The sequence below is a fragment of the Labeo rohita genome, chromosome 7 (assembly GCF_022985175.1).
Source record: "Labeo rohita strain BAU-BD-2019 chromosome 7, IGBB_LRoh.1.0, whole genome shotgun sequence".
NCBI lineage: Eukaryota > Metazoa > Chordata > Actinopteri > Cypriniformes > Cyprinidae > Labeo > Labeo rohita.
Window position 1 is genome coordinate 38,160,578 of NC_066875.1, and position 15,499 is coordinate 38,176,076.

At 37.2% G+C, this 15,499-nt stretch overlaps 1 protein-coding gene across 1 annotated transcript in view; it reads right to left on the minus strand.

Moving 5' to 3' along the window:
• Positions 1 to 15,499, minus strand: part of dnah2 (dynein, axonemal, heavy chain 2) — a 179,045-nt gene that overhangs the window by 15,287 nt on the left and 148,259 nt on the right. The window contains exons 68-83 of the mRNA XM_051115409.1: positions 14,882 to 15,030; positions 14,509 to 14,575; positions 13,336 to 13,486; positions 12,802 to 12,950; positions 12,585 to 12,718; positions 12,297 to 12,441; positions 11,891 to 12,090; positions 10,118 to 10,244; positions 9,779 to 9,965; positions 9,073 to 9,221; positions 8,376 to 8,559; positions 5,887 to 6,077; positions 5,578 to 5,769; positions 3,964 to 4,148; positions 509 to 743; positions 265 to 416 (exon numbers count right to left, since the gene is read on the minus strand). Coding sequence (XP_050971366.1) covers positions 265 to 416; positions 509 to 743; positions 3,964 to 4,148; positions 5,578 to 5,769; positions 5,887 to 6,077; positions 8,376 to 8,559; positions 9,073 to 9,221; positions 9,779 to 9,965; positions 10,118 to 10,244; positions 11,891 to 12,090; positions 12,297 to 12,441; positions 12,585 to 12,718; positions 12,802 to 12,950; positions 13,336 to 13,486; positions 14,509 to 14,575; positions 14,882 to 15,030 — 2,597 coding nt within the window. The remainder of the gene's footprint in view (positions 1 to 264; positions 417 to 508; positions 744 to 3,963; positions 4,149 to 5,577; positions 5,770 to 5,886; positions 6,078 to 8,375; positions 8,560 to 9,072; positions 9,222 to 9,778; positions 9,966 to 10,117; positions 10,245 to 11,890; positions 12,091 to 12,296; positions 12,442 to 12,584; positions 12,719 to 12,801; positions 12,951 to 13,335; positions 13,487 to 14,508; positions 14,576 to 14,881; positions 15,031 to 15,499) is intronic.

The following is a 15,499-nucleotide window of genomic DNA, read 5'->3' on the forward strand; positions in this document are numbered from 1 at the left end:
GAGGTGGATGGATTATCTCGGCAAAGAAGAAGTGCTCACTAACACAGATTAAGACAGATTTGTGAACAATATTTGAGAGAAATAGGCCTTTTGTGTACATAGAAAAAGTCTTAGATCTTTGAGTTCAGCTCATGAAAAACGGGGGCAAAAACAAAAGTGTTGCGTTTATAATTTTGGTCAGTGTATAAATCGTGTAAAATTGACCCTCATGACTGTTTTTGTGGTCCAGGGTCACATATGACTGTTACATTCTCACACACAGACCTGATGGTGTGCAGCAGTGCATTGTATCTTTGGATCTCCTGCAGCAGTACTACATTCAGAGGTGAAAGGTCATCCTTCAGCAATTTCCTTGTACCCTCATAGTCTATCTCAGCAGGAATCTTTTGTAGAACATCAGCAGAAAGTTCCAACACCTAAACACACAATCAATTCTAAGAGTCACATTTGCTGAAACATCTTTAAAAACACCATTAAATAGTAAATCCCAAATCATTTTTGTACACACCTTATCTTCCCTGCTGGCTCCGGTGCTGGTGGCGTCAGTACTGGTGACTTGCGGCTGCAGAGACAGCAGTGTGTGGAAGAGGGTTCGAGCCTCTGTGATCTGACTAGCGATGTCAGCATTGGGGTGTTGTCCGAATAGTTCAGGGTGCTCCATTGCTGGCAACTGACCAATATAGTCCACATATGAGGACTGAGGCCCATCACGAGGAACATAGTAATGGACCAAGGAGGAGACCCTATACACACAAACAAACAGCTTTTAAAATGTAAAAAACAAACAAACAAACAAATTCACATTTAAATAAAATAAGTTTACAGGGATAGTTCCCTCAAAAATGAAAATTAAATCATCATTTATTCAACCTGGTGTTGTTCTAATATATGTCTTCCTCTCTTTTTCAAAGTTCAAAACAACGAGCTTACTAGAGCAGATGCGTTTACTTGCTAATAAGACTCGGGTTATGTGGCAACTAAACAGCACTGTGAGATCCAGTGTAAGGTGCGTGAATTCAGCGGAAAACACAAATGATTCGGTGATTTAAACTAGTTTAAAGCTAGATGAAACAGCGTTGACAAACAGGAGAAACACTGTGTGCAATGATACATTTGGAAGACTTTTCAATCTACAAATCGCCATCATATACCAAGGATTTACTCTAGTAGCACTAACTACACCACGTTATTGTGGTAGAAGTGGTAGAAGTATCCTAATTTATAACATAATTATAAAACGGATAGTTCCTGTCCTTGATTCTGATTGGTTGAGCTGCGTTCGAAGCTGTTGTAAATTACTCTACAAACATACACCTTTGTTTACATCTACGTGTTGCATGGCAACCACAACTTTTTCTGAGGAACTACATTGTTTGGTGGATGAATAATGTTTTTACAAAAAATGTCATTACACTTTATTTGTTCTGTTTTGTCAAACCTTACAATGTAAATGGTATAACCGTTTTATAAAAGCAATAAGCTCTGTGAAGCCGTGGTTTATAGTGAATTTATAACAGCTAAGCAGTGTTATTAGCTTCTTAGGGCTTATTGCTTTAATTTAATTTTTTAAAGTTATTTATTTTGTTAAGGAAAAATTATATGAAGGAAAGATCAAGGAAAAACGATATCAAAAACAAGAAGTGTTTGTCATGTTCTGACCATAAAGACTAGTTTAAAACCACAATTAACGGTCTAGTTTTAACAACTTTCACTTACGAGCAAAAATCTGCCTTTAGACTTAAATAAAGATTTGACATTTATTGTGATAATTAGCAATATCGACTGATATGAAAAATTATTTTTTGGCCATATCACAGTATCAAAGAGTGGTCCCAAGCGACTCGTGCTGTACATTCCAAATGTTCACGTGAAAAACGAACCAAAATGTAACATATTATTTAATGAATATCCTGACCTTGTTCGTTTACAAGTTCATGAGACTTTATTAGGACAGCAGTTCACTCTGACTCTGTGAAATTTCAAGATTAATAAAAACGCTACACAAAACAACCCCTAGAAATCCCCCAGAAATGTATCTGTGTGCTTTCTGAGTAAATATCTCTGGACCGAAACTGACAGTTGACAGATAACTTCTTGTTGCGACGAACACAACAGATATATTAACCTCAGCAGAAAGTACATAGATTGTATTTCATGTCACGTTTTTATTCATCTTGACTTTTCACATCTTGTGTTCTTTTCCTGGGTGGAGTGAACTGCAGTGCTAATAGAGTTTAATGAACCAGAGACCAATGGCCAAGGTCAGAATATTCGTTAAATAATACATTAAATTTCGGTTTCTTATTCATCAAACCCTACATTACACAGAACACTTGAAATATACTGTACTGTATGTGTCGCATGGGACCACTCTGTGATATTTGTGTCTTTTTTAAAAGCTTGATGCTGATTGGCATACACATGGACAAGCACGTATAGGACTTTTTTTTTTTAATCTCCTTTTGTGGTCCGAAATAGAAAGAAAGACATATGGCATTATAACAACACATGGACGAATAAATGACTTTAATATTTATAATTGTATATGTAAGCCTGAACCAAATTTTTGAAAGTGAAATACAACTATTTGAAAATCTGGAATCTGATGGTGCAAAAAAAAAAAAAAAAAAAAAAAAAAAATCTAAATATTAAGAAAATCGGGTCACATATACAGTATAGTGAATATTATATTTTTATTTAATTTAGTCAAAATGCAATGAGTAGTTTGTAAATGTTTACCTTCCTAATATTTAATAAAGGTTTAAATTGTTAAATAGTTCAATGTGCTAAAAAGTTATTAAAGGTTGCAAATATGAGCTTTACAAATTTGCAAAAATGCTTTGTGTTACTTAGTTGCATTAGATTTGTTGCGAATAGTGTAGGTGGCAAAAGAAAAATCAGTAAACGTTTGTCAATACGTCACATTTCTGCTACTTTTACATAGTCAGATTTGGCATGAACAATTCTTGTATTGGCTCATAAAAATGTAGAGCTTTTGGTCAATTTCATACACATTCCCAAAATAATACATTCTTTGGTTTTCATCTAGTAGCTAAACTGTTTGTTACTAAAACTTTACAGATACTGTAATTACTTCCAATTTCTATTTCACCCACCAAGTCCAGTAATCCATGCTATTTCATTTCTATTACTGCCTAAAACTTTAGAGCAGCCTCTGCTGTGCACTCAAGTCACCATGGAGGCACTGATTGAGGGTAATTATAGGATGTGGTTGCTATAGTAACAGATGTTCCATCTATGTATGCAGTATTGCTGGGTCCTGGAAGACCAGCAGACTCAGAGGAACTGGAACGCATTAAACTCCGGACGCTATGAGATTCAACTTTCAGCCCCATGGGGGAGCTGTTGGTCTTCATTAGATCTGGACCTGTGGAGGCAGACTTACCGGCTGAAGAGGACACACGGGAATCCTCACAGCAGGGTAAAGAGGGGTGTCAGGGATCAAAGAGTGTGTGTGTGATGGCTTGACATATATTCAATGCAAAGTTTGTGTGTGAGCGAGTAATGAGAAGATCTGTCCGTGAGAGTGTGTGAGATTTTCTCGTTCTTTTGCAACCAGGCAAACAGTCTCGCCATATGGGGACGCTCTATCTCTTCATAATGTTCAAAAACGGGGACTAAGAGTGACGAACATACAAACACTAAAGACTTTGTACAGTGTTTGGACCGAACAGAGAGTACATTAGAGATTCTGTGCGTGTGGTTGGGTTTACTAGGCTGGAGTTTGGGGATAAATTTGTCTCCAGAAGTGAGGCAAATGTGCCAAAACTTTACTTTAGGAATATCAATAAATTAATTAACTCATGTTTTTAATCTCAAAATGCAGTTTTCTTTAAGATGTAACGTTAGGGTTTGATTTAATTACATTTTTAAACAACTGATGTACCCATTTAACTTAAAACATTAAATTGTTTATGTGTGTGTGTGTGTTTATGAATTTACTTAAAGAAGGGAGTATCAATAACAGCAGGACAGAAATATTGGTTGATGTAGGTGGTAAGCAGACGCCGGTCCCAGTCGTCAGTCACATGTCCTCCATAGTTGATCCCAGCGATGAGGAACTTGAGAGCATCCCAGGGGATTTCCTCATACTCATCCAAATAAAGACTCAGAAGGTTCTCACTCACCTAAAAAAAACAAAAGATAGAGGAATAATTGCTGTAAACAATCAGTCTTCACAAACCTATACAGTTGACATGGATGCATATGGGTTCACAGATTTCTGTGAAGTGCATCTTATTTATGGTATATTTTTAAAATGTGTTTTTTCCAATAACAATTTCATAGCCACAGGCAATACCTATTAAATATGCAGCTTATCTTGAGCTTAAAATATTATGTGACATTTAGGCTACAGCGTCACAAGGATGCAAAGGTGAACACGCAGTTTCATTGAAGGTATGAGCCCGGATAAGATGCATGCTTTAAGCTGTAATGACTTTGACAAGCTGCCAAAATCCTAATAATTTTGCAGCCTAAAAAAATGAGTAGTGGAATAACTAAAATAAGGCCTTAACAGCTGTCAGCTCAGGTATGTGATCAGCTAAAGACAAAAAAAAAATCTATGACTATACAAGAAAAAGAAGAAAATGATTTTTATTTTAGTATTAAATGATAAAAAAATTATTACTAGTACTAATTTAATGATTTTCAGGATTATTATTTTTATTTTGAATGTGTATTTTTAATAGCTTTTTCTATACATTAAATATATTTTGGACATTTTTATATGTATTTATTATATGATTTAATTACTTTTTATAATTTTTATATTTTTTCAATTAACTTGTTTTAGAAGTAGTCAAATATCTATAAAAGCTATACTTGAATACTGATGATATTGAAAAAGTTTTGTCTTTGCACTATGCACTTTTTTTTATACTTTTTGCACTTTTGTATTTTTATGGCCTGAATAAAAATTTGTAAAGATTTTTTCTTAAAGGACTTTGTTTGCAGAATTTTACTATTGTATTGTAAAATAAAATCACAATAAATTAGTGCTGTCAAACGATTAATCGCATCCAGAAAAAAGTTTTTGTTTACATAATATATATGTACTGTGTATATCTATTATGTATATATAATACACACACATGCATGGATATATTTAAAAAATATATATGTTATGTTTATATATTAAATATATTTATATATAATATTAATTATACAAATAAAAATATACACATGTAAATACATGTAAATATTGTAAAAATACATATTGTGTGTGTGTGTTTGTGTTTACATAATAAATAAACGCAGTACACACACACATATATAATGTAAATAAAAACGTTTATTTTAGATGAATTGCGATTAATCATTTGACGGACTACGATTAAAAATAAATTATTATTATTATTTGCGAAGAGAGTTGGCACGTGTTTCATTTTCAAATACTGACCCGTGTGAACTTTTTGAGGAAGCTATGAAATAAATGCCTGAAATACATGTATTTTAAATGGATATGAAAATGCAATTTTTTACTCAAATTTATACTTCAGAAAACACAGATATCCACATAAATATGGAAAATTCACATCCTTGTCCTTTCTCTACCTCAAAGTCAGAGTCATTGAAGCTGTAGACAATGTTCCAGCCGAGCTGCAGGAACTTCCTCCTCTCCAGGATGACGCTGTGGAAGAAGCAAAGAGTGAAGAGCAGCTTACGGTACAGCAGCGGTCGCGAGCAGCGTGAGAACTGAGACTCAGACACCCGCTGATAGAGACGCTTCATATTCCACTTCACCCCCTACAGAGACACAAGACCACACACCCACACACACACACACACACCAAGAACACTTTAATTACAGCACACACCATTTCAAACATCTGACTATATTGTGCGAAGTCTGTATATGTGTACCCTGGGAGGCTCAGTAGTGATTTTGATGCCCGTCTGCAGGATGGCGATGGGGAATTCTGGGTGAGGGGAGGAGCTTAGCCACAGTCGGAAATCTGGATGACATTCTTGGACTTGTAACTCGTCTACTAGCTTATCCAGCTCACACATCCAAGAGAGAGACAGGTGACAATTAGCCAAAAACACCCAATGACCTGCCAGAGAGAAAGAGAGTTTGATTAGTAGATTTAGTAAAAGTAAATTAGATTTGACATTTTCTGAAGATAATGTGAATTGTGTTTGTCAGTGCTAGGGTGTTATGTTTGTCCTTTTTATTATTATTATTATTTTATGGGATTGCTAAGCTGCTTTTAAAACATGTTTTTAACAAGTTGCTATGAAGTTTCTAGGGTGTTGCTTATTGGCTAAAGACAAAATAGCCCTTCCCAAGTCTCTATGCTATTCATTCACTCTATCCCTAAATATGGATCACCCTGGGGATTTTGTATCTTCACAACCATGAGCACATTTACATAGAATCACCATACAATATCTATTCAGTATTCGGCAACCTGATGAAGCACTGTTACTTATTTTATGTGTGAAGAGGCTAGTCAGTCCTAGCTACTAAAGCTACTGTAGCAACATTCTTGAACTCAAACAGCAGAGCATGTTGCTAGCAACACCAAGGCCATGGGTTCCCAGGGAATGCAAAAACTAATAACATTTATAAGTTGAATGCAATGTAAGTCGTTTTGGATAAAAGCATCTGCCAAATGCATAAGTGTAAATGTAAGCAACAAATGGTTTATTTCTCAGGGTCAGAGATGGTGTGGAAAATACTCTTGTAAAAGTAAAATAAAGCTGCATTTGGTGCTAAAAGTGGAATATATAGTACACTACCATAAAAACTCTTTTGTGCTTATCAAGGGTGCATTTATTTGAACAAAAATACAGTAAAAAGTAATATTTTTAAATATTATTACAATTTTAAAATGTAATTTAATCTTGTGATGACAGGGTTGCATTTTTAGCAGCTGTGTATAGAGTACCCGAAAACCATACTTGAATAAAAGTACAGTTGCCTTACAGTGAAACTGACAAGTTATGTCACCAATTCCAATACAACTTGAGTAAAAAAAGTCTTAGAGAATCTGGTTTTAACAGTACTTAAAAGAGAAGTCCACTTCCAGAACAACAATTTACAGATACTGTACTCACCCCCTTGTCATCCATTCAGTCGTAAAGAAATTGTGTTTTTTGAGAAAAACTTTTCAGGATTTTTCTCCATATAATGGACTGGTATGATGCCCTGAGTGTGAACTTCCAAAATGCAGTTTAAATGAGGCTTCAAACGATCCTAAATACAGTTGTAAGCCAGCCGAGGAAGAAGGGTCTTATCTAGAAAAACGATTGGTTATTTTCATAAAAAAAAAAAATGCAATTTAAATACTTTTTAATCTCAAAAACTTTTTAACCCCATTCTGGCTCAAGACAGAAAAAACACAGTTCGGGAAGAGCAAGACAAGACGAGCGTCTCTTCTATGTCCTCATCTCATATATGAAACACCTGCAATTCAGCAACTAGCTGCTAATGCACTCGCTAGATAAGACCCTTATTGCTCGGCTGGGATTGTTTATAGACCTTTACAGCCGGTTTGAAACTACATTTTGGACATTCAAACTCAAGGGCACCATTGAAGTCCACTACATGGAGATAATTCCTGAAATGTTTTATAATTTTTTTAGAACATAATTTCTTTATGACTGAAGGAAGAAAGGCATGAACATCTTGGGGTGAGTACACTGTATGTAAATTTTGGTTCTGGAAGTGAACTTCTCCTTTAAGTACAGTAATTAATTATTAATTTACTCAAATACTTTACACCACTTTCATTACTCCAGTCTTCAGTTGTTACATGATCCTTCAGAAAGCATTCTATGCTGTTGAAAACAGCTGTGCTGTTCAATATTTTTGTAGAAAGTGTGATACATTTTTTCCCATAATTCTTTCATGAATATAAATTCAAAAAACATTTGAAACAAATCTTTTGTAACATTGTAAATGCCTTAATCTCACTTTTTATCAATTAAATGCAATTAAATATCCAAATAAAGTCGTAATGGTCACACATTATTTTAAGGTCTAATTCTCGCTATTAATAAACCATTAACTATGACTTTTAGTAAAGTAGTTGTTAAGTTTAGGCATTGGGTAGGATTAGGGATGTAGAATATGGTCATGTACAATAAAAGCACTAATAAACAGCCAACATGTTAATAACAGACATGCTAATAAGCAACTAGTCCCTATAATGAAGTGTCACTGTCGTAACAATAGTAAATAGTGAAGTTTTAATTTCTTTAAAAAACAAGAAATAAATAAATCCTTCTAATCCCAATCTACTCATCAAACTAAAATATTTTGATTGCGAACCATTAACAGATAGCAGAGGAAGCTATAAACAGTGAGATAAACAGTGGCAACAACACAGACAGGGGGAACACCTCACCATTTGCGACTCCCTCTTTGATCAGCCGCGTTGCGATGGGTGCCTGGCCCTGACCCAGCGAGAGGGCAAAGAAGCGCTGACCCATGCCTGACGTCTCTGCCAGCTGAACCAGGGCTGCCGTTGGGTCCACACCAGGAGACAGCACAAAGATCAGAGGAGTCCTCGTGGTGCTGTCCGCTAAAACCTGACACACATAACACATAAACACACACACACACACACAGAAGTTAATGGGTTTTTGACTGTCCCCATTTTCTAAGTAAAAATGCATGCAAAAAAACTGAGAGAAAAATAAGAAGGGGGGTAAATCAACTGCATTAAGGTAACCCTAAAGCATATCTGATTTATTTCATGCAGTCTCTCTGTCTAGAGGGAGATGCAGGCCAGCAAAAAAAAAAAAAAAGCTTTGGTGTTAGTAAGTTGTGCTGGTTGTTATGCTCCAGAGATCCAGAGAGGTAAGAGTTAAAAAGCAGTCTCACATTCAATTTTCTGAGTTCAAGAGCTGAAAATGTCAACTTCTTATAGAACGGTGTCATTGACAACCTGAGTACATTTCCCTTTAATGTAACACAAAACTTTGCAATTTTCACATCTCACCCAAGAGCCACCATGATATAAAGATAAAGAACAAAAAAAGTTCATTTGATTTAAGATGAGTAGCCATCTTTGTGTGTGCGCGTGTGTATGTTTGACTCACGGCCTTCATATCCAGAATGGGCGGCTCTACGAACTGAGAGCCCAGGTTATTGATGATGAAAGTCGTGACGCAGAGAGAAACACGATCCTGTCTGAGAGATCGTACAATGAGCATCCTCTGCAGCTCATTGCATTTTTTTTGCCATTCTCCTGTGCAGAGAGCGAAAGAATGGAAAAACAAAACAAAGAGGCAGATTGTGGCATTCAGGTCAGGGAGAGAGGGAAGAGAAATGAAGAGGGAAATTAAGAAACAAACTGATAATGTGTTTCACTTCACTAACTTTAAAAGGGGACTTTCCATTGCCTTGTATTGTTTTCATATTGCTCTAATGATGTTTGCTATTCCCTAACTAGGAACTTTTTTTAAGTACCAGAACTGAATGATGATTGCTTCTGTTAATAGTATATGCATGTGGACTGAATGCCATTAAAAATCCATATAACTCTGACACTGATTCCCATTAAAGGCTTTTATGAATCTGTTCTTTGATTCCCAAACAAATGATTCTTATTAGTCGATTCTTTTTAGGGAATCAAAATTATACACTGCAACCAGTGTAATCGAACCAAAAGCACTGAAGGAATTGTTACTTGAACCATCAAGGAGCCAGAATCATTCTAATTGTAAAAGTTTATATCCTAAAATTAGGTTCCCACGATGTACGCAAAACTTGACCCCCCCACACACACAAACACACATATATTACCAGGAAGCGGTGCTTTCTCTGGTTCTGGATTGGTGTACCAGAGGTGCCAGTCTCGAGGGTACTGCTCAAACGAGGCCATGAGTCCATGGAAATTAGTCAGTTTATCCAGTTCAGTTATATTGTCCCAGTTAGAGTCCGACAGCCAGCTAGAGCAGGGGTTATCCATCTGTTTCTCCTTATCCAGAACCTAACACACACATATGCACACACACCACACAGAATGTTTTATGTAACATGAGGACTTTTTTCATTTTTAAACAAGTCAAGACAATCCTCTCTCATAATCCACTTTCAAAACCAGAACACACACACAAACACACTCCACACTGCAGCCCTCACCAGTCCCCCCCGGAGAAAGAAGCCGTATTCATCAACGTTGAGCTTCCTGGACGCCTCCAGGATCTTGGCGCACATGTGGAAACTGAACAGGAGCTTGTGACACTCAAACAGTCCTCGACAGGTGTATCTACAAACAGATCAAGAGAAATAAATAACTTTAATTAGCAAAGATCCACTGAACTATTCAAAAGTGACAGTATAGACATTGTTACAAAAATGGCAGTTTTTTAAATTATAATATTACACAATATTACTGTTTTCACTGTATTTTTGATCAAATAAATGCAGCCTTGGTGAGTTTAAAAGGCTTCTTTAAAAAACATTTAAAAAATCTTACTGATCCCAAACTTGTATATAGTATATATCATTTTTTATTGAAATATTTGTTATTTTGTTTATTAGCAAGTTTTATGTATATATAAAGAATCATTTTTAAAATAGATTTTAATTCTTTAAAACACAATAAAACACATTTTTAAAGGCATTTTAAAATTGTAAAAAGTACATACGTAAGTTTTAATAAAAATCAACCTCTGGGGGATAAAAGTTTAAGTACAGTGCAAATACTCCAAAAAATGGCACAGTAACAAAGCAACACTTCTGTAAATACAGTTGAAGTTCAAGCTTACATACACCTTGCAGATGTTAATTATTTGACCAAAATAAGAGGGATCATACAAAATTCATGTTATTTTTTATTTAGTACTGACCTGAATAAGATATTTCACATAAAAGATGATTACATATAGTCCGCAAGAGAAAATAATAGCTGAATTTATAAAAATGACCCTGTTCAAAAGTTTGCATACACTTGATTGATGTGTTGTTACCGGAATGATCCACAGCTGTGTTTTTTTTAGTGATAGTTGTTCTTGAGTTGTTTGTCCTGAACAGTTAAATTACGTAAAAATCCTTCAGATCTCACAAATTCTTTGGTTTTTCAGCATTTGTGTATTTGAACCCTTTCCAAAAATGACTATGATTTTCATTTTTTCACACTGAGAACAACTGAGGGACTCATATGCAACTATTACAGAAGGTTCAAACGCTCACTGATGCTTCAGAAGGAAACCTGATGCATTTAGAGCCGGGGGGTGAAAACTTTTGGAATTTGAAGATCAGGGTAAATTTAACTTATTTTGTCTTCTGGGTAATTATGCAAGTATCTTCTGTAGCTTCTGAAGGGCAGTACTAAATGAAAAAAGTATGATATTTAGGCAAAAAAAGAAAAACGTACACATCCTCATTCTGTTCAAAAGTTCACACCCCTGGTTCTTAATGCATCCTTTTTCCTTCTGAAGCATCAGTGACCATTTGAATCTTCTTTAATAGTTGCATATAAAAGTTGCATGTGAAAATATAGATCTTAAAATCATGAAAAACCAAAGATTGTGTGGGTCCTGAAGGACTTTTATGAAGAACAGCAGGCAGTCTGACTGCTCAGGACAAACAAGGGACTTATGAACAACTATCTCTAAACAAAAAAAACACAGTTATGGATCATTCAGGTAACAACACAGTATTAAGAATCAAGTGTATGTAAACTTTTGAACTGTCATTGTTATAAATTCAGTTATTACTGTCTTTTGTGGACATAAACGTCTTTTATGTGAAATATCTTATTCAGGTCAGTACTAAATAAAAACTAAAAGGCATTTTGTATGATCCCTCTTATTTTGGTCAAATAATGAACCTTTTGCAGATTCTGCAAGGTGTATGTAAAGTTTTGACTTCAACTGCATGTGTACGAGCGTGTGATTTTGTGTTTCAGACCTGTAGACGGCATAAGTGTGATATCTGTTGAGGTTGTTTATCCTCTCCTCCAGTTTGTGGCTGCGGGGGCTGCTCTCTATGCTCAGGGTGAACAGGTTGATGTAGGCGTCCAGAGAGAACTGATACATGGGATCTATATAGCCCAGATCATTCAGTACAAAGAACAGGATAGACGCCCTCTGGGCGCAGGGGCGGTAGGCCTGAACACACACAAACACACACAGAGCGGTGTCTATAGCTTTATCTGCCTTTCCTGCTATCAACATCCTCATCTCAGCAGTCTTTTTATCTCTTTGCCTTATTCAGAGGCGCAATCTTTAATCCAATCTGGCAACCCTTTCAGCACCCTCCCTCACACCATCTCTCTCTCCTTGACCTCCCCCTCATCCCTCTCTCTCCCTCTCACCTCTCTGGCGGTATCGATTTGGCTCTCGGTCAGTTCGCTGATCTCCAGTTGTTCTGCGACCTCTGTGGCCGTGACTTTGGAGGTCTGCAGGGTGTTCACCAGCTGAACGTCATCCAGCAGGGAGCCAGACGCCTCATTCAGCAACCTGTACACACACACACGAGTGCAAAATGTGAGATTTGCTAGTATAAATACACTGTTGATTAGGATTACTGATGTGTTAGTGGCACTTGTATAAAGGTGCTAATGCAGAGCTGTGATGTGTGCGAGCGTGTGTGTGCCGCCCACCGCAGGATCTCGTCCTCCAGCTCCTGCAGTTTCCTCTTGCCAGAGGCAATGTTGATCACTAGAGAGTCCTTCTGTTCCTCTAGCTCAGGACGCTCCTTCCTCACCACGATCCCCAGCAGCTGGGCCTCCAGACCCTGATACACACAGAATAATGTTTTATCCTCAAAGACCTCTGCTGCATGCTCAAACACACAATTTCATTAACATACACACTGACCTGTTCTTTAACAGCAAAGTTGACAATGGTGGTTTTGGAAGAGATTTCAGGAGTGTAATGTGGATTAGACAGTTTAGTGGTCATGTAGAAACGGAATTCAGGACTGTATTCCACTTCCTTATCTCCCAGTTTTAACAAGAAACGCCCACCTGCAGAACACACACACACAAGAGATTTGCAATATTTCCACAGATCATCCCATGTGGGATCTGAACCTACAACCTTGCTAGGCCAAATCTTTAATCACTGTGACAAGTTTACTTGCTCAGGCATTTTTTCTTACATAGATTTTTCTTAATACAGAATTTTTTAGCTATTTTACTTCATTATTTCATTATGATTTGTATGCTTTAAAGATAATTTTATAGCAAAAATACTTTTTCAAATAAAATAACCTTTAATTAGCATTATACCTGATACATATTCATATGTGCACAACCTGAACCCATTATATCCTGCATATTCTGTCATCCTGATTGTTAAGCAATGTTATTAGTCAATTTTGGGTCGTGTGTGTGTATAGACGGCACTGACCAACTCGTGTGAGGGACTTGTTAAGGATGGGAGCCAGCGAAGGATCTAGTTCTTCTTGGACGTTCTGCAAAAGAACCGGGGAACCAAACTGCACCGCGTTCTCCAGGATCCGCAAAAAGTCCGGCATCTGTAGGTCTATTACCTTCAACCCCTGCGAGAGAGAGACAATATGAGACTAGGAGAGAACATGAAGGACACACAGAGGACGAGATAATGACATCAACTAAGAAGAAAAAAAGTAAAGGTAGCAGAGAGGATAAATATGATTCAAAAGTGATAAATGGACATCAAAGAAAGAAAATGGGTTGTGAAAGAGACGGAGAAGAGCTGGAGGAGGCAGAAAAGAGGCTTCGGCTCTGTCATTTTGTTATTGTTCGTAAATGTCAACGTTTAACTGTAGCGTGTGAACGGCGCTCGCCGCTCCAGACACTCACCACTACAGATGAGAAAAGACCTGCGAAGAGGAGGAAAAGGTCACAGACAGAAAGAGAGGGGAAGAACAGAGGCTGAAGCTGAACAGCAAATTATCCCGAGAGATGAAACGAAAGTGTGTCCTCCTATATCTCCTTCTGAACACACCTGACAGCCTTTCCGCCCATCCATCCATCTATCCTTCTGGTTGTGTCTGTCTGTCAGTTCATCTATCTGTCTATCTATCTATCTATCTATCTACCTATCTATCTATCGTTCGGCAAACAAAACCATCTCTGCCCCAGCAGAGACACAGAGAGCGAGTGTATTAATGTGCTTCTGTGTTCAGAGGGAGTGATAAATGGAAGGTGTATTCTGCTGAAGGAGAGCAGGTGAGGAGACGCAGCCTCACAGGGGAAGCAGTTTCCAACTCACAGGAGTATTGAGTTTGGAGTTCTTGCATTCTAATTAAGGGCTCTGAAAACGGATCGTCTCTGGGTTAGACGGTGAGTCATGTGATGAGGCATCGTGACTCTGAGCAGGTAATGTTGGCACTGAATGTGGGTTATATTTTTCTCCACGGAGAAGCAGATCTAACACTGTCTAATAATCACGGCAGTCTCAGTTTCCATTCTTTCTGTCCTCCTCTGATGTCTATATCCGTTACCAAGACATTTACGACAAAGTAATGTAGTCTGTGTTCAGTACAAGGATTCTATGAACTCAAATATATGGGAATGTGTGTGTGTGTGAGATATTTACTCGTTTGGACTCCATGTTCTTAATCCACTTTAACGCTTGTCCTTGAGGGTCCACCATTAGTGGCCATCTGTGGGAAGGACAGGGAAGAAACATTAGCTCTCACTATAAATGCATGTCACATTATCCATAAACAGGCTATTTCCTAATAATCCATAATCTCAAAATGCCATTAATCTATTTGGTATGTGTATGTGGGTGCGTGTATGTGTGAGGGAGGAAATTAGCATTAGCTATAAATGAACAATCAGGGAAAACTGAGCTTACTATTATCTTTAGCTAATTATTCTCCAATCACTATTCATTACCGCTCATTATTCATGAGATATCATCATTATTCTAATTAGCGTTAAGGGATTGGCTCTCTGGGCCTGACCGGTTGCCACGGGTGACGATGACTCCGTTCTCGGTGGAGAAGGCATCAGACGGCAGGCCTTGGATATTCCATTCGCGCACTGCCGTGGGTTTAGACAGGAACATTGCAAAGCTGAACCCCGGAGAACACGGCACCCCCAATTCTCTCACCTAGAGATGAAAAGGGTAGCGGAGGATTCGGGCAAGGACATTTGAATGAGAGGAAAGAGAAATTAAGTGTTACAGTTGTCACCTGCATAATGTCATAATATTCTAACCTGTGAAGTACGCAATACTGAACCAGTATTCAATGCAAAATTACAGTAACTTACAGCAAGTGCTCTAGATGCATCTGATGTTAGTTGACACATATCAATAAAAGCCATTAGCACCAAGTTTATACTGGGTGATAAAGGTGAGCTTTGGCAATACAGACAGTATAACAACAGACAAATAGAATGACATACAAAGCAATAGTTACTGAAAGACAGAAAGACAAGCAGATAGACAGACTGACTCTAGATACATACAGAACAATAGACAGAACGATAGATAGATAGATAGATAGATAGATAGATAGATAGATAGATAGATAGATAGACAGATGGATGGACGGACGGATAGATAGAACAGTAGACAC